The 19,081-nt window shown below is 39.8% G+C and overlaps 2 protein-coding genes across 2 annotated transcripts in view; both read right to left on the bottom strand.

The window, feature by feature from the left end:
- GTF3C3 (general transcription factor IIIC subunit 3) overlaps window positions 1–11,075 on the bottom strand; it is a 39,101-nt gene extending 28,026 nt beyond the window's left edge. The window contains exons 1-7 of the mRNA XM_028509679.2: window positions 10,842–11,075; window positions 9,759–9,870; window positions 5,761–5,951; window positions 4,977–5,100; window positions 4,456–4,647; window positions 3,793–3,958; window positions 461–608 (exon numbers count right to left, since the gene is read on the bottom strand). Of these exons, the coding sequence (XP_028365480.1) occupies window positions 461–608; window positions 3,793–3,958; window positions 4,456–4,647; window positions 4,977–5,100; window positions 5,761–5,951; window positions 9,759–9,870; window positions 10,842–10,943 (1,035 nt within the window). The 5' untranslated portion in view covers window positions 10,944–11,075. The remainder of the gene's footprint in view (window positions 1–460; window positions 609–3,792; window positions 3,959–4,455; window positions 4,648–4,976; window positions 5,101–5,760; window positions 5,952–9,758; window positions 9,871–10,841) is intronic.
- A 5,954-nt stretch (window positions 11,076–17,029) lies between these two features.
- On the bottom strand, window positions 17,030–18,177 carry C4H2orf66 (chromosome 4 C2orf66 homolog). The gene is made up of 2 exons (XM_028510111.2): window positions 18,012–18,177; window positions 17,030–17,223 (listed from the first exon to the last, which is right to left on the bottom strand). The coding sequence occupies exons 1-2, from the start codon at window positions 18,129–18,131 to the stop codon at window positions 17,032–17,034; spliced, it is 312 nt and encodes a 103-aa protein (XP_028365912.2). The 5' UTR covers window positions 18,132–18,177; the 3' UTR covers window positions 17,030–17,031.
- Window positions 18,178–19,081: the final 904 nt, after the last annotated feature.

Genomic DNA, 19,081 nt, shown 5'->3' with positions numbered 1-19,081 from the left:
GTAGGTATGTATGAAAAACGTTTTCACAATGCAAAGATCTATATAGCTAATTCAAATATTCCCTACAATGTATAAATGGGCTATGAAAAGCAATACTAAGTCTCTTTAAAATAAGAAACTGTGACACAATAACATTTTTATATCATATTAACTAATGCTTAACTAAAGATACGTAATTCCTCTGTATCAAACCAATCTATTTTCCCCAACAGATTAAGAACTGAATTATAACAATTAGTCTGGCACCTTTGATAATGATGATGGCTTTAATCATATGATAACCACATTTTATATTTCATATGGAATGCGTATAGAATCTAGAAATAAGTTTCAAAACAGACTTTATATAATTTAGTACATAAGTAATATATATAACTAAAATGAGGAATTATCAATTTGTAAGAATTTCTAGAACACAGAAATGTGCTTCAAACCTAAAGAGAAACACAAATGTCCCTACCTCCAAAGCTTTGTCATACTGTTTGTTAGAAATGTACAGCTCGGCTGCTATGTTAACATCTTCCATGGAGACTAGGCCCTGGTGTTTCGAGAAAGCTTCTTCAATTATATTAATAGCTGAAGTAACATCATTGGCTTCATAGTAACTCCTAAAAAAGGAAATGACAAAAAGGACGAGTGCTTATTTAACTCAGATTATAAAATTCATTTCCTGGCTGATAGGCCCTCTGGCTGATTTTCATTTTCTTAAAATTGGAGAAGAGGAAAACTCTTCCTTAAAATCACAATCAGAGCTGATTCGGAGAAACATGTACAATGTCAGTACAATGTCAAGTCTCTTGCTCTCCCAAAGCTACCTTCCTTCGCTCCAGCTCATTCCCTCTGTAACACCAGCTCTTCTCCCTCAGTGGGACCTACAAAGCATCGATCCTTTGTTCTCCATGTCCTCACTCCCCTCCTTCTCTATGGTCCAACATTATAATTGCTTCCTTATACATCTCCTCAATTCTCCTGCCCTTCTGTCCCTTTATCAAAATCATCTGATAACACTCCAACCCTGCTCAATCAGATTTTGACTACTCTGTATCACCAGCTGCCCAGCTGACCATGCTGACCACAGTCATTCTAAACTAATGACCACTAGCCTCAAGTGGGCCCATGCTGCTGGTCAGCAATCTTCTTACAATTTCCCTAGTACTTTTCAAACTTGAGTGTACATAGGGATCAACTGGGGGTCTTATAAAAACGCATATTCTGACCCCCATGGTGCTGGGCAGAGCTGAGATTCCACACTTGTGACTGGCTCCAAGGTGACATAAACGCTGCCCATCTGTGGGGCTGCAAGGTCCTAAAAAACTGGATGACTACTTACCATCCTCCCTCCAAGTTCCAGCACTCTCCCATTCTCACTCACCTTGCTTATTTTACAAGACAATTAAGTCAGGCATCTCACACACTCTCAACATAGCTACCTACTCACTCACACCCACATTACCTACTCCATTCTCCTTTTATCATAGGCTGACCCATGATTAGATCCCATTCCCTCTGGCCTACTCAAGGACATCATTCAAGCCATTGTTCCCTCTCTCATGAATCTTCTATATGTCCCTCAGCTGTGAGTCATTCCCATTTGAATACAAATATTTTGTAATCTTTCCCAACTTAGAAATTCTCTCTGAACTCTAAAGCCCATTCCAATTACCTTCCTTTTCTTCGGCTCCCCTTAGAAATTTCTCCAGAGTTGCCTGTCCCCCAGGAGCCCCACCCATTTCAAACGTCAATACTCAGTCCTCCTTTTATGTGACCTATCTGTACTACTTCACAGAGATGATCATCCCTCCTCCTTGAGGTGCTTTCTTCAATAAAATTCTAGAATATTATGTTCTCTTAGTTTCCTGCTACTGCACTGCCCATTTCCTTCCAATCTCCCTGTTTCCTCCCAATCTTCCAGACTTCTAAACACGGTAGCACCTCAGGGTTTAGTCCTCAGAACTCTCCCCTTCTCTCTTTCTCTTACACACAGACACACACACCACCTCACATTCAATATTATCAGAAATTCCTGAGAGTTCAGCCTTCAAAATACATCTAGAATGATTACTTCTCACCACTTCCTGCAGCTTTTACCTTGATCCAAGCTACCAATACCCCTTCCATGGATTACTGCAATAATTTCCCAACTGTTCTCCCTGCTTCTGTACTTACCTTCCCTTAATCTATTCTCCAAAGAGCAGCTAGAATCAGTGCATTTAAAATTTAAGTCAGATCATGTCACTCTTCTACTCAAAACCTTCCAGTGACTTCCAGACTCATTCAGAGCAGAAGCCAAAGCCCTTACAATGGCCTACTAGGGCCAAGGGATCTTTTCCCTGACATTACCTCCTGCTATGCTCCCCTTAAACCTTCAGCTTCCATGTGTCCCCTGCACATCCCTTTCACTTATCATGTCCTCCGCCAGTGATACTCATCCCTAATATCTGCTCCCATACCCCTTTCAGTTCACTTTCAGGTCGGCAGGCCCATAACATAGGGAATTAAGTCCTTCTCTAACCACCCTATTTAAAATGACACACTCCTATTCCTCAACTTTCTATCCCCCTTCCCTGCTTCGTTTTCCTTCATATCGCTTATCGACATTTGATATATTATCCTTGTATATTTAGCTGTTCATCTGCTTACTGCCTAACTCCCCAACTACAATGTCAATGCTACAAAGGCAGGGAATTTTAAAACTTACTCAGTACTGGATCTCCTGTTGTTTGTACAGTGCCTAACACATAACTCATGTTCTACAAGTATTTCTAGAGGTCAAGTGGAGACTGAGAGAAAGCCTAATCAGAACTTACAGTAATAAGACTTCCCTTTAGCAAAGACCTCTGCAGCAGCAGTAGAAATGTTTACCACCACCCTGTCCCAATAATAAAATTATAAATTATACGAGAGAAAAACAAGTTTACTGTCTAACAGTTCATAGAGTAGAAGCTCACTGGGCTAACCACTGTAATAGCTAGAGATCTGATTAATAGCAAATAACCTGGAAAAGTCCCCGATGCTCATCGCAGATATCAAAGATCAATTTAGAGTTGCCCTGCCTTAACCAATTTCCTAAAATGCTTCCAGTATTCCTACATAATCCATCATTGGGAGCACAGGGCATGATTTCACAGCCAAGCATCTTCATGAGGCAATGGCCATTGAATTAATAGGGTTAGCCCTAAGATACTATTAACATAGATTTCCAGAATAGAAGGCATACCACAAGGCTTTACTTAGTGGAAATGTTTCCTGTTTTGTTTTGCTGTATAGCATATCAGAGAAGTAAATGCACCTGGACATAAAACTTTAGAATAAAATATATACCAAAGTCAGTAGCAGATGCTAACTATAAAGAAATTTTTTCTTCTGAAAATGGTATTCTACTATTAGCTCCAGATAAAATGATTCAGAAGATCCCAGATCATAAAGATTTCATTTGCAACAGTTAAAATAATATTACTGAAAACGTATATAACTTTAAGTAAGGTATGGAAAACTGGGAACTTAGTCATCCTGTCAAAACAGGCTCCATCTTTAAGCTTCTGACCACCTGAAAGGTAATTGTATATACACATTTTTCCAAGCAGTCACAGTTTGATTGGAAACATAAAAGCACTGAAAAAAACCCCACAAAAATTCCAACCCACCCCTCCACTTAAGCACAATATATTCAATAAAATACAAGAAGCAAAACAGTTCCTTGAACCTCAATATAAAATATATTCTATTTCAAATATATGCTTTTCTAAAATATGATTAATAACAGCATTTATGTACATTTCACCCCAAACTCACTTTGCCATATCTCTAGCCAACTGCATAAATCGCTCTCCATCAGACAGAGACAAAAGGTTTAAAATACGCCTGTAGCCATCCATTGCCATTTTATGGTCTCCCATCTGCTCGTAAAGGCTGGATCGCTCCCATAGATAACGGACATTAGTGGGTTCATATTTAAGAGCTAAAAAGAAAAAAGATAACTTAATCATAAAAAGGAATTCATGCTACCTGGGTATGATCCATCTTCTCTTCAGAAAATATTTAATAAACACTGTAAACTAATTTCCCTATGAAATTAAGCAGGTTATTCAGGAATAAACCTACCTTCCCAGGAACTCTCAACCAAGTCTGATCTCAGACCAGACAGGACCTGAATCATATTAATCTTCATGTGCTCACTGCAGTCTGATATTAACCCTCAAGGAAGAGCTTAGCACCAACACTGACCTTGGTGGGAAAATGAAGGTTCTGTTCTTCTACTAACTTGTGCTGTATTAGCTGACAATATAAATAAAATTGCTGATAAACATGGAAACAGACAAATCCCAAATACCTCTGGTATAACAGAATATAAGGAATATATTTTAATTAACATCACCCCAAAATATCAGGTACAATTGTCAAAAAACCTATTATGTAACATTTTATCAAACAAAATGATGAATACATTTTAATTACCTTTGGTGTAGCAAAAAATAGCCTGCTTAATATTGTCTTGTTCCAGAGACATTTCTGCCAATCTAACCCATTCTTCAGTGTCACTAGGATTTAAGTGCGCAGCAATCAACTCGAACTGCAGTGATTTCTCCATGTCACCTTGGTCCTCATATATCATGGCAAGAGTAGAGAATGGCTCATAAGCCAGGGGAGCTACAATGAATTAAAAAAAAATTCCGTTGGCTGAGGGAAGAGGCTTGAGCTGATGTCAACCCCACGGTTCAAACTGTGGGTCTTTCTTCTAATATCTAAACTCCTTAGATAACTCTATTAGAATCATACTACTTAACAGAATTTAGAATAAACACTAGACTATATTTGCTTTATTTTATTTTCATACATTTTTGGTATTTTTAAAGCATTCTCTGCTCTAACCAAAGTGTAATTTCAGGAAAACCCCTACTCTCCACCCATGCTGCCTTCACGAAATCCCCCTTTGCTAAGGCTAAACTGCAACTGTCGATAATCCCCACAGGAAACACCTTGTCTTATGATTTCCATGCACATCAGAATTGCCTCTTCATGTTCTCCTCGAGCAAAGCGAATGTTGGCTTCGCCCATGAGACCTCTCAGTGCTCTGGGAAGTTTACTCCGAGGCCTTTTCTCCTGTACAGAACAAAAATAACATCTAGATTAAAATACAGTGACGTCGTAGATTTCAATTCCAACCACATTAATAAATATAGACTGGAACAAAACTGCAATTTGTCTTTAGTACTTTTCAATCTACATTCAGAACTAAGGACTAAATGGCCAAATTCAGTCTTGGGAAATAACAGAAACTATTCTATGATATTCTCCAAAAATGAGCATCTCAGAAAATTAAAACAAAACAAACAAACAAAAACAACAAAATTTCCTACAGTAGAAAGTTAAAGGCACAGTAAAATATTTAAACAAAGCAAAAGCAAAGTGATCAGGAATTACCAAATTACTGATTAGAATAACAACAAATGTAGAACTGGGTGCTGCAGAATGAATTTCTAGCCAGACTGACTAACGATACAATCTACTAAAGACCCTCCTTCTTTCGAATCTACCTACTCAGACAGAAGTTGTAAATAATATCAATATGGACTTTTTAATAGCAAAACTATAGTACATTTTGATACATGAAATAATTAAGGTTTTACATTTTAAAAATCTCTGAATGAAACAAAAGAAACCAGTAGCTGTCTTATAGTATTTCCTTTCTTAAGTTTGAATCCTTTTTCAATGTCACATTTTTACACTCTTTTTATACTACAAAATTAAGTAACAATTTACTTTCATCATTTTCTTGGTTTCACGATTGAGAACCATCTCCAGCATAAACACATCGCCTGCAGTGGGTTGCTCAGGTGTTTCTTCCTCCTCCTCCTCTTCCTCTTCCTCTTCCTCCTCATCATCTTCATTCTCTCCAAGCATGGAAGCAAAGACCTTGTGAACTGACTTACTGACTCCATCTGACGTTTCTCCTGGTGAAAGGCACATTGAGACGGGGGAAGGAAAAAAGCTTTAAAACACTCAGTAGTCAAAAGGGAAAAAAAGGAGTATTTTCTGCAATATAAATTTCTATCCCAGCAAACCTAAAAATAAAAAACAGACAAATGAACATTCCCAAAACAACCCCAAAAAGAAAGCTGTCATAAAAGCTATGTATTTTACTCTGTAGGAACAGGTGACTCATCCTTTGGGCCTTATCTAGATATATAGGCAAAATTAAATGGAAAATCAGAAACACAGACAGTAATGGTTAAGAAAAAAATAAAAGAATTGTAAGACATAGACCTAAGAACTAAATAAGTCTGGTGGTACAGAACCAGATGGTAAGCGCAGTGGTTACAGGTGAGGCTTCTAGAGCCAAGCTGTCTGGTTTCAAACTTCATCTATCACTAGATGTGTAATTTTGGGCTACTGAAGTTCTCTGTACCACATTTGTAAAAAGGGGTTAATGTTTACCTCATAGTACTACTCTGAGGATGAGATTTTATTTACATGGATTTAGAATAATGCTTACTTAGAATAAGTAAGAGCTTAACACTATTATTTATATTAAAATAGTATTATAATTTCAGAAATAAGACATAACATGCAAGGTCTGTCCGGAAAAAGTACAGCCATTGTTAATATAACAAGAATGGTTTGAGTGACATCAAGGTAACCTGGCATCGAAGGAAGAGTGTGGACTGGAAAGCACATGTGTGAACAGTGATGACTTCACTGTATTAGTCAGTGGGGGTGGTAGATGCCATAGAGTGAGCCTGTGTACTGTGTGGCTGTCACATTCAAAATGACTGACTGAATACAGCTAATGACACTGCATCAAATTTTGTGTTAAGTTTGAACATTGCTCTGCAGAAACTATTCAGCTGATTCAGAAAGCCGCAAGTATGGGCAACTGGTGATTTGCAGCTTCGTCATAACAACACACCTGCTTATATGTCACATCTTGTACAGTTTTTGGCTGAAACATCAAATCGCCCAGGTGACTCAGCCCCCCTACAACCCAGATTTGGTGCCTTGAAACTTTGGCTTTTCCCAAAACTAAAATCACCTTTGAAAGGGAAGAGATTTCAAACCGTTGATGAGATTCAGGAAAATATGACAGGGCAGCTGATGGCGAATGGCAGAACTATATGAGGTCCCAAGGTGCCTACTTTGAAGGGGACCGAGGTGTCACTGTCCTATATACAATGTTTCTTATATCTTGTGTCTTCTTCAATAAATGTATCTTTCATATATGACTTGGGTCAACAGCCAAGACTTCATACTTCTTTTATATCTGAGAATACCACTACAGTCCAATGATTTTTCAAAGTTCATAGTGACAATCTTGAATGATCAAGGTTAAGTTTGGAAGCCAATTTTCTGTTAAAGCAGACATATAACATATTTTAAAAGTTCCAACAAAATATTTAAAATTTAAGAAATATGTGTATCTTTGTGTTAAAAATAAAACACTTAAGCTTATTCACTTTGGTGAAACACCTCAAACCTCAAAGGTGCCAGATAAATGAAACAGTTGAAATGTTTAAGAAAGAACAAAATTTAAAAATCCACATGCTCTGAGCAAAAAATAATTATTATGCAGTCATAACAGTTATCTTCGAGAATTCTACATATACAAAATATAAAAAGAAATGTCTGAAATAAAATCCTACCAACGAAATTATAGTAACAGAAAAAAAGAATAAAAATCATGATCATCTTGATAGATACAGAAAAATTATATGATAAAATCTAACACCCCTTCCTAACAAAAATTCTTAGTCAACTACAAATGGAAGGGGATATCTTTAATTTGATAAAGCATATCTAAAAAATTTTCCACAAAAACAGTTAATGGTGAATTATTCAAAGTTACTGGGAATGGGACAAATATGCCTACTACCACTACTCCTTTCAACATTTTATAGGAAGTCCTAGTTAATGTAATGAGGAAACAGAAATAAAACGCATAATTATAAATGGCAAGGAAGAATTAAAACTGTCATAACTGATATGATTTATGTACATAGAAGATACAAAAGAATCTATACACAAACTGTCAGAATGCATGACCTTAGCAAGGTTCCTGGATATAGGGTCAACACACAATCACTAACTATACAGTAGCTTGTATATCAGCAACAAGGAACTGAAAATGAAATTAAAAGATGGCCCTATTTGCATTGTGTGTAGGAAAGCTGCTCAACAGCAAGAATTAGCAGTGGTATTCAGCAATGTATAGGAGGAAAAAGACAATGACATACAATCCAATTTGCAGACTTGCCAAAGCCTGTTCAAAACTGAACCCTTTATTGCCCTGATCTGTGTGGCTCAGTGGATTCAGTACTGGCCTGACACCCACAGGGCTGCTTGTTCGATTCCAGGCCAGGGCACTTGCCTGGGTTGCGGGTTCAGTCCCCAGTTTGGGTGCACACCACAGACAGCTGTTTGATGTTTCTCTCCCTTTCTTTCTCCCTCCCGTCCCCTCTCTCTAAAAATAAATAAATAAAATATAAAACTGACCCCTTCTTTTGCTCTGAACATATACCCACACTGACCAAGGGTCTTGGTAAAGTTCTGGAACAATTCCTTCTTGGGAAACTGGGAGCTTTGTCTCTTAAAAGGACTGATGAAATTATCTGAGCGGAGAACATCCATTCCTTGTGTGCCTGACCGCTCATATGGACTAGAATTAGATTCAATCAACCCCTTTTTTAGGAAGGGCCCGTTGGCCACCTGTCAGGGTCAGCTTTAGGCAAGAGGACTGGTGGGCACCAGTGGTGCCTGCTGCTGCGGCTGTACCTTCAAAGACCTACTGATGGAAGAGGTGCTCCACCCATTAGCAGATAAGGAAGGACCACAGCTTGTTAGAAAAACTTCAGCCCACTCTTCCACCTCAGTTGTCTGGCAAGGTAAGAAACTGTAGCCCCAAATTTATCCCTTTTTGTCATTTCTTCCCAACTTCTTCCAAGGTGTTAGGAATAAAGCCTGTTTATTTTCTCTGTGGAGAAAGGCTTACTTGTTTGTGTGTGTGTGTGTGTGTAGTGGGGGGTAGGGGGGAGGGCAGGCTCTATTTCTACCCTCTAGGATGGACATGTTTAATTTAGTTCTCAATAATACCCTATACACAAAACTACCTTCTATTGATAATTCAGCATTACAAGAAACTTGATATGGGTAAATGGATACCATGAACTACTACAGATATTCTTATCACTAGAAAACTATATTGATCACTGGAAATTAATAAGTCTGCATACTAGATCATCAGTTAAGCTCTAATGAACTTAACTGGGTGCACTAACAAAATTTAATATCTGGACAGGTGGAGCTGAGGACTGGATCCTGGAATGAGGTAGCATAGCAAGATACCTATGACGTGCGTGAGGGGCTTCCACTCTGACATTCCTATCTTATCTCCTATAGCTAAAGCAGTGTTTTGGAAGCCACTTTGCATAGAAGTATAACTCATTACAATTTTGGGGAGTATAGTTTGGAAGTACTTAGCAACCAAATGAGAGAACCAATTTAAAAAATAATTCTAAAAAGGCTCCCACACAAATAGTGATGCCAATTTGAAACACTTTTCCACAAAAAGAACCCATAAAACTAACCTTCACCATATGCAATTAACTCAACAAATATTAACTGAGCACCTATTACATACTGTACACTATGCTCTTAATAAACCAGGAAATCCACGACAAAATGCCACTGCAATTAAAAAAAATGTTTCCACTAAATTATTGGGTACTCTTAACATTTAATTCAGGTAGCAAGTGATCTCAACATACCTTCATTGGCATCTTTGTCCTGGGATTTGGTGGAGTCAATTCCTGATGATGATGGAACTTCAGAGTCACTTGGATTTTCTTCAGCTGATAGTTTTCCTTTTTCCTGAAGATTCTGTGATTGGAAATTAATGAATGATTCCAAAAACTAATGCGGATTTAGCTCTCTCCAGCAGAAAATAGAGCATTTGCTTCTTTCTATTTATACAAAACTTGAACGCTCCACACATATATTATGTAGAATCTAAATTTGAATATTGTCAAGTATTACAGAGTACTTAGGTCTCATTCTTCAGTCCAAATCAGTCATTTATAAAAAATAATAACAATATAGATTGAGTATTTAATTAATCTACACTTGCACCCTAGCATTTTAAGTGAAAATAGCGCACTATTAGTTGAATGAATTAGGAAAGGATCTACCAGCTAATTTCAGAGGGTGCAATTTTATTTTCCCTTGGACTTCAAGTGAGAACATTTGGAAAATTCAGGTATTTCTTCGTAAGTATGAAAAATATACATGAGTTCAGACTTTGTTATCAAACAAGAAAATTCAAGGGGTTGTGTGAGTGTGTGTGTAAGACTGTATCACACCAGAACATGGTGGGAAATAAAAAAAGTTATATCATACCACTGGGAGGCTCCCCCAAAATTGAGGGAGCTCAAATGCTTCAGTTTAAAAAAAGAAACTGAGACGTAAAGAACAGGTGAGCTGACCAATCAAAGTCACAAAAAGACCTAGAGGCAAAGCTAGGACTAGAGCCAGATACTCTGACTCCAAACTCTACCCCCACTTCCCTATTTAGCCTACCAGTGTTACGCTATCCACATTTAAGAATTAGTAAATTTGGCAAGAGACAAAAGAGAAGAGACTACAACCAAGACAAACGCTTTTTGAAATGTTTTTAAGAGCTTGGCACAGGAATGAGACGTCAGAACCCGAGTTCCGGTAAGAAGGGAAAGAAGCTCCTGGGTGTTTAAGGCCCGCCCCACCGCAGCGAACGGGGTCGTCTGGGTCCCCACATGGCTCTAAGCGTATTAGGGCAACAAGACAGTGAGAAGCATTCTAGCCCAGCATGTCCTCACTTTCTTCTCGCGGGTTTTTCTCTCTTCTCTCCGCCTTTCGAACTCCTCAAAGGATATCTTCCCTTCCAGGTAGTCGATGAGCTCGGGGCTGAAACCCGACATGTTTGCAGGGTCGAATTCAGCTCAGCGAACCCGGAGAGAAAACTGAAAAATCAACTCCTCCCACACTAAACCCCAGGCCGCAGGGCCGACAGCAAAGACCCGGCGTCCAACCGGGAAATGAGCCCGACCTCTGCCGCAGCCGCCGAGCTCGGGTTCCGCCGCAGCGACTGCCCCGGCCTCCTTCCGGATGGCGCAGACAGGTCTTTTCCGGCCGAGCCTTCCTGCGCCCCGCCCTCGCCTGCTGCCTGGCTCAGGGATCCTACGTACTATTAGGGATGGGGATGGGGAGGGGCGGGGAAGCGCCTTAAAGAGATTTTTCTTAATCTAGATTGTTTCCCTTAGCTCTTCATTAAGATTTTCGCTCCCAATTTATTTCCTTTTCGAATGTTGGTTTAGTTAATTTGATATTTGCTCTGCCACAAGCATGTTCCACTCTCCAATTTCCTCCTGACACCGGACCTAAAGTCCTCTTCCATTTTTTTACAATCTAAATCTCATGTCCTCCATTCAATGGCACCATCACTTTTTCATTCTCCACAAATCCCCAAACATACCCTTTCCTCAGGCTCCTTTTCAGTCTGTAAATTAGTTTATCTGGACTTTAGTTCCACCTCTAATTCCCACCCACGTTTCCTTCTTTTCTTAGCAGTCAAATGCTTGGTGTGATTACTGTACACTGTTGCCCGCTTTCTACAGTCCACTTACTATCCTATGCACCTTGCACACGTATCTCAAAATAACTCTTAAAAATGGTCGCTATTATTCCTAATGTCAGAAGTCCCATATCTAATTGGTAGTCAAGCCAGGATTTGAAGCCTGGTATATATCTGACTCCAAATCCTGGGTTTGGGATTAACATGATTAACTGCTGCCTGCCTCCATGGAACTATTCTTCACCTCCTACACACTCCTTTGGTTGATATTTTTACCTTGTATTATAACCTTTTCTGCTCTCTTACTCTAGAGACACCACTAGCTGTGAACATCTTGAGGACAGCACTACCTGATGCATCTTTGTGAACTCTCCCGTATAGTTTAGTAATCTGTGCTTAAAACACAGTTTAAGGGTTAAACAGTTTATGTATTTATTTGGACAGAGTTGAAAGTTTGCCTTAGGAATGGGCAAGGGAGCTGAGGTATGGAAGCGCAATTCAGTGTGCAACTAAGATTCTAAACAAGTTACAGGGAGCCTACCACTTGCCCACTGGTGCTTCTTCCTGACAATCCCGATGAGGATAAACAATAGGATACAAAGGAGTGGCCAGGGCCTGCCAGAGGGGGACTGCCAGGTGAGAAAAAATATCTCACAGCTAAAACTCGTCCCCTTTCTCATGATGAAGAATCCTTGAGGTTCTAGCAGGGTGTAGAATATGGGGAACTAGGAGGGTAGGTTGGATTAAGGTAATCCGCAGAAATCACTTATTGGGAAATTCTCTCCTGTATTTCTCCAGGCAATCGGGAAACTGTTTCCAAGAGAAAGTCAAAACTTCTCATACTAAGTGTCCTAGAAGAAAACAAGGGAATCAAAGGAGGAAAGGTGATCGACTGATAAGGAGAATGCTCTTCTAAAACCAAGCTGGTTTAGACTCCCTTGTTTATTGTTGGCTGCCTGGAATATGGGAATTCATGTTGTAGAGGTAGGGAGCAGGGAGCAGGAGGTGCAAGGATAGCTTTCCTGCTACAAAACACCTTTGTGTCTTGAAACCTTCTTTTGCAGGTCAGAATGTAGCAATATAACTTGAAACTGAAATCTTTCCATTTTCCTGTTCTGTACTTCCCTGTAAGAGATTTGTCCCCTGGAGAATCAGAAGGCATCCGCATCATCTTGACATGAAGTACTATTGTTATGGCAGTAATGAAAATAGCAAGAAGAAACTTTACACTTTCAGGCTAATTTTTTAGAATCAAATGGGATGCCTGAAGAAAGCAAACCATGGAATTTGTGACATGAAAATAGAATTAAGTGTACAAAGAAAGAAATGTCTCCATTCTTTCCACTTGTCAGAATGGGGTTTGGCCTTTCTTGGGGAGATGATATTTCTATGGTTCTTTCACTTTTCTGTAAACGCTTGTAAGAGCTTTCATTCTGGGCTCTTTTTTTTTTAAGCAAACATCTTTGAAAAATAAAGATATTGACTCCCTCTGGGGCAGAGGGCAAATTTGTTTTCCTGCCAGTATAATTAAGATCATGTTTCTCTCTGGAGCAAAGGTTGAGCTTATTTGCTAGTAGTCCCCTTGTAAGAGTGGGGGTTTCCTAAATTTAGGGTTTCTCAGTTGTGGCACAAACCCACTTGTGCAGAGCGCACACCTGGACCCACTTCCATGGCCCCACGATAGGTGGGGGATGAGGAGAAGCAAGGTGAATATAAAACTCATGCTGCCTGCCACACCTGGGTAATCACATCTGCTGCTTCAGACCTGGGAGTCTCAGGTGTCTGCCAAGATCTGTGAAACTTTAGAAGGATAGTATGTAGCTTCCAAGTAAGGCAAAACCTCACACCCTTAGTGGTCTTTCCCTCCCTCGTCTGGGACGGGACAATAGGCCATGTCCTGGGGACCAGGAGTAGGGTGCTCATCAAAGAGGAAGAGAGTCAGTGTTGAGAGACTGTCAAAGAGCTGTGTAGGGAAGTACCCATGGACCCCTGGAAAGCCTGGATCACCTGCAGAATATTTATTTCCATTGGAGGAAACACTACACTTCTGCTGTTTTCCTAGCAATGGTTCTCAACCAAGAACAAAATCACTTCCCCAGTGGGCTTTTAGAAATATGCATAGGGAGGTTTTGGTTGTGAAAATAATAGTGGCGGGGAAACTACTAACAGAATGTCTGGGGACCAAGGGCGCTAAATGGTCACACACAGTGATGACTTGACCTGCCCTCACTGCCAAACAGCATCGCCTTTAAGAAACTAGTCAGTGTGGAGAGCAATCCTATCATCAATACCTATGTGCCAATTGTGAGGAATTTTCCAGAAGGATGCATGCTCCTGCTCCAAGACTTTGCAAGCACATAGCTAAAACTTCCATGTGGATGCCCTTTCTTTTCAAAGGCCCCGAACTGGTAAGCGTTTCCTTCGTGGAAGTATCGGTGCCCAGAGCAGGGGCAGTGAGAGGAAAGAGAAAACTAGTCACTGGTACTCCAGTGGAACTGGAAAAGGTGAAACACTCCCTACCACGCCACCATGTATCTGAATAGGCTATATTCTTTACAAGGAATAGCTCATCAATAATTCCTTATGTATTTTAAGTGGTAAGAAACTATTATTGACATTAACTAGAATCAGCTTTTATTACTGTGTGAAAATAGCAGAACAGCACACATTTATTTCAACTCAATAAGTATTTATTGAACACTTGGTACATGGCAGGCATTGTGCTAGGTGCTAGAGACATAAAAATGGCTTACAAAGACCTCCCAACCCTCCAGGGAAAACGGACTCATACACAACTAATTCCAACAGAACATATTAAACCAGACACAGAATCTGTTCCTGCATAAATATGTTACTCATGATCTTCAGTATCAGTCATCCACACACACACCAGAAAGAGCCACAGAAAACTCACCTGGAATGTACAGACTAGTGTTATGAGGACACTGACGTTTGCTTCTAGTACCATGTTCCTTTTGCAGGAACCACAGGGAAAAGGCTGCAGCTCTCCACAACGATAAAAAGTCGTTATTCCAAATGAGAATATGAGAAACAGCGCAGTTCGGCCCAAGCAGGAGGGACGGAGGAGGGCTGGTTGCCACCTGCACCAGTCCCTACCCTCTCCTTTTGCAGAGTCTCATGCAGGAGAGCCAGAGCTGAAGCGTGGCCAGGATGGTCAACGCAGCACAATGTCTCCTCTGAACACGGTGAAAGAGAACACTCCCAGGGACCCCCACCACTTTGAGAATCCCAAGTCTCTTTACTTTCCATTTCAACCTAAGTGTGGATAGTTATCATGTATCTTCTTAGGTATGACACTAAGACTGGGAGGCCTTTCAACAGCATCTGCTGAAAGTGCCAGTGCATCTTCTCTCTCTAGGAGAAAGACTAAATTTAAACTCCAATCCCTAGGACATATAATAAATTAAAGTAAAAATGAGCAATATCTTTTCCAAATGAAAGTATTGATTGATAAAAAGTAATATATATGTATAAAGGAAATGTAATTTCTCTTGACTTTATGATGTTTTTGTAACTCTTGCAAATACATGCAGTGTTCTAAACTGATACTTACAGTTATAGAGTGGAAAGAACACCAAAAAAATGCACATAAGTTGCTTATGTCCCGAAGTCAAGCTATTTATATGTAAATTTGGAATAGAAGCATTAAAAAATTGACAAGGGGGGGGGTGTTTAGCAATGGCCGTGATTGAATTTCTCTAACGAGAGGCTTCATCTGTAGTGTCCCCACAGCCCGCCACCTGAAAGGACAAGAGGAGGCTCTAATGAAACAGAAACTGAAGACCATACGATGAACAGAAAGACTCGAAGACCAACACGTTTTGGCGAAAACGCTCTTTGTTTTTGTTTTCTAATGGAGATCTTAGGAAAGGAGAGCTTATCATTATCAAATTATAGAGAAAATATTTATAAATATTTAATTATTACCTTGTTCCCCACTCCCCTGAAAGTACATATTTGATACACTCTCTGACACTTTCTGTGAGATGAGTGTCTGCGATTCACAAATGGAGAAACTCGGGCTTACCAGCAACCTGCACGCAATACTGTCCTGCACGCAAGTAGGTACTGTGGCCCTTAGGCCTAGGGCCTAAGTATGAAAAACAATTAAGGCTTCATTAACATCTGTTGGTTTTATTTTATTTTGTCATGTAGGAGAGTTGTCAAGTGCATCTGCCACGTGGCAAGTTGCGTCTTCTCTTTAGAATAACATTATTTTTTTCACTTTTTAAATTACATTTTTCCCATTACTATTTATCCCCCTTATACCCACCTCCCCCCTGTAGTCACCACACTGTTGTCCACGTCTGTGAGTCCTTTTTCTTTTTTGCTCTATTGCTCCACCTCTTAACCCCATCACTATTTTTTTTAATTACTTCATTTAAAAGAACTGCTAATCAAAATCCTTTCACATGTACAATATAGAGCAATCACGGTATCCTCCTCACAATAGCATTCCTACCCCTGTGGAAGAATAGGAATGGATTTTAATTATGATTCAGTTCTCCTCATTATTCTGAACAAAAAGCTAATAGACTAGAATTGTAATGTATTTTCTCAGAATGCACCATACTGTATTTTTTAAAAAGTGGCCGGTATTTATTTTGTAGGAATGCTAAAGTAATATGAACAATAGAATTCAAACCTTAAATAAATTTCTAGCTTTTTTTTCCTATGAGAAAAATCCATCTTTAATATTTTCCTTTTTTTTTTTCTAGGTGAGGCAGTTCAAGTTCAAATACATACTTATTACTTTTTTTCTAAAAAGAACCATTCTTTTAACTTTACTTTCTATTTAATCCAAGTACACAATTTGACATATTTCTTTATATACAATTTTTCACACAACTTAGCTACATGACATGGTCTGAAAAAAAGATATAGGTAAAAGTGTGGTATTCTATTAAATGTAATAATTCTATTAAGAATGATAATTCTGTTTTAATATATCTTTTCCCAGAAAACTATGCCTAAAAAGTCATAACTGTCATTTCTTTTTTTTTTTTAAGATTTTATCTATCTTTAGAGAGAGGGGGAGGGAGGGAGAAAAAGAGGAAGAAAAACATTGATATGAGAGAGAAACATTAATTGGTTGCCTCTCATATGGGCCCCAGTGGGGGACCAAACCCACAACCCAGGCACGTGCCCTGACCAGGAATTGAATTGGCAAACTTTTGCTTTGGGGGATGATGCCCAACCAACTGAGCCACACTGGTCAGGACATAATTATCATTTCTTTTTAAAACCAGACATGAAGTACCTGCACCAAATCCAAATATTACCAGTGATGAGTTTCTTCTAAAGTAAGCACTTACTTCTATGAGAAAATAAAATTATTTCCTGAAGAATACGTTCAGAATCTCTTCATGACTGAGCCGCATGTAGGAGAGGAAAGGGACACTGTGTACCTGCTCTCAGAAGACACATTCAGCCATCGAGGGAATTGGGAAAGGAGTTTTCTGCTCTTCGTAATCGGCAAGTGCAGAGGCGACGAGGTCTGACTGTAAAGAGAGAGGTCTGGCTTCTTCGTTCAGGGACAAAGTACTTGCAAACCTCTCGAGATCAAGACCTCTTCCCTTAAGATATTTCTGAAGGGTTCTAAAAAACTAAAGAGAGAAAGAAAATGTTAAATTGCCATATATAAATTAAATACCCAAAATACTCAAAGATGAATATTTTTTCCCCTTACATTTAGGGCTTATCTAACAGGCTGGAAGTGGAAAACTCAGAAAGAGAAGTACAATTTTGGCTACTCCCCAACCCCCACCTCCCCTGTTCTCCATGCTGCCTCCATTCTGACATTTCGACCCCACGAGAGATCATTCACTGTTCTTGACGGAACTGAGAGAGAAACACCGCTTATTTCACAGCACCCCTCAGAGATTTGCTGTAAACCATGTCTGGACACCGTGGCAGAGATTAAGTTGAACTCCACAGTGATCAGAGCTTGGCACCTCCTCTCTGACTGAAAATAGGACCCCAGTTGCCGTCTGCTGAAATAGTTTTTATTCAGAATGGACTTTTCAGCTTTCCTTTGGCAAATGAATAAATGGACAGCAGCTGTGCAAAGGGCTATTTGATTGTTTTAATCCCATATTGTTATATTTCACATCAACGTATATAAAAGATCATTTACAAATGTAATGTGCTCTGTGTGTATGATCATTTCCAAATATAAACTTGTTTCTCCTTACAGAGGCAAATGTAAATTGACCAGAGGAACCACAGGATGCCAGCTACAAGGCTAGCGAAACTCTGGCCTGGTCCCGCTGGGGCATCTTCTCTGCCCTTGGGAGCCATCTCTTCACGGTGCCTTAGCAGATGCAGTGCGCACAGAATCCCTCCAGGCATCGATCACACCCGCAGCCCAGCGTGTCCCAGTGGAGGTTCTCACCAGACCTCGGTTTCTGGGGTTCTTGAGTGGCTTCCACTGCTCTTTGTTTCTCAGTGTGTCTCCATGGATAGGCCCGAGTAGCTCCAGGGCCACACACAGCAGCAGGAATGGTTTGGGCATGGTGGAATGAAGCTGACTGAAAGGATGGATGAGGGCAGTGGCAATAGTCACAGCTGAGGGAGACAGGGAGAACAGAAGAGGGAGGGAGAGGGGGAGGGGAGGGGAGGAGAGGGGGAGGGGAGGAGAGGAAGGGGGAAGGAGAGGAAAGCGTAGAATAGAAAAGAGGAAATACTCTTAAAGGGAGACAAGGAAGAAGAAATAGTATTTTGGTTCACCTGAATTTTGCAGCCTTGTTTTTTTCCAGATTCATTTGCAAATAAGACCTCCAAAATCCAGTTGACTAGCTTAAAGGAGCCCATGATAATGACAGCATTATACAATAAGCAAAGTAATTATGAATACAACTTACCAAATCTGAGTATACCTTCAAAATGCACTGTTATCCCCAAAGAAAGTAAAATTCTTAAACAAAACCACTCAAAATCAATCTTAAATTACTCAGTAAGTAATTCAATAAGACAGCAGTCTCAACAATGATATTGTAATAACTCTGTATGGTGCCAGGTGGGTGCTTCAATTATCAGGGGGACCACTTTCTAAATTATGTAACTGTCTAACTGCTATGCCGTATGCCTAAAGTTAATATAAAGTAATACTAAATGTTGAAAAAAGAGAGCAGTCTCAGAAAAAAAAAGAAGAAAAAGAAACACCCCAAACTGAGGAGCACACTGTACACACATGTCTTAGACAAACGCACGCCACACCAGTGTAAGTAAAGGGTGTCTCCCAACCCAAGGTGTGAAATGGAAGCAAAACACATCGAAGGAGCTAATAAAGCTTACCAGGAGTTTGGCTGGGGCTGGCCCTGCTTGGTTACCCTGCCTGCAGTCCATAGAGGGATGTGTGGCTCCTTATAACCAGTGGATTGGCTGCAGATGGAGTCATTGACGTGAGCAAGGGGAGTTCAAAAATAATGATTCCATTTTCAACCACAGCACAAATACCCTTCA

This window comes from Phyllostomus discolor, chromosome 4 (genome assembly GCF_004126475.2).
Source record: "Phyllostomus discolor isolate MPI-MPIP mPhyDis1 chromosome 4, mPhyDis1.pri.v3, whole genome shotgun sequence".
Lineage (NCBI taxonomy): Eukaryota > Metazoa > Chordata > Mammalia > Chiroptera > Phyllostomidae > Phyllostomus > Phyllostomus discolor.
Note: the sequence above shows the minus strand (reverse complement) of the source record. Positions and strands in the feature narration are given on the sequence as shown.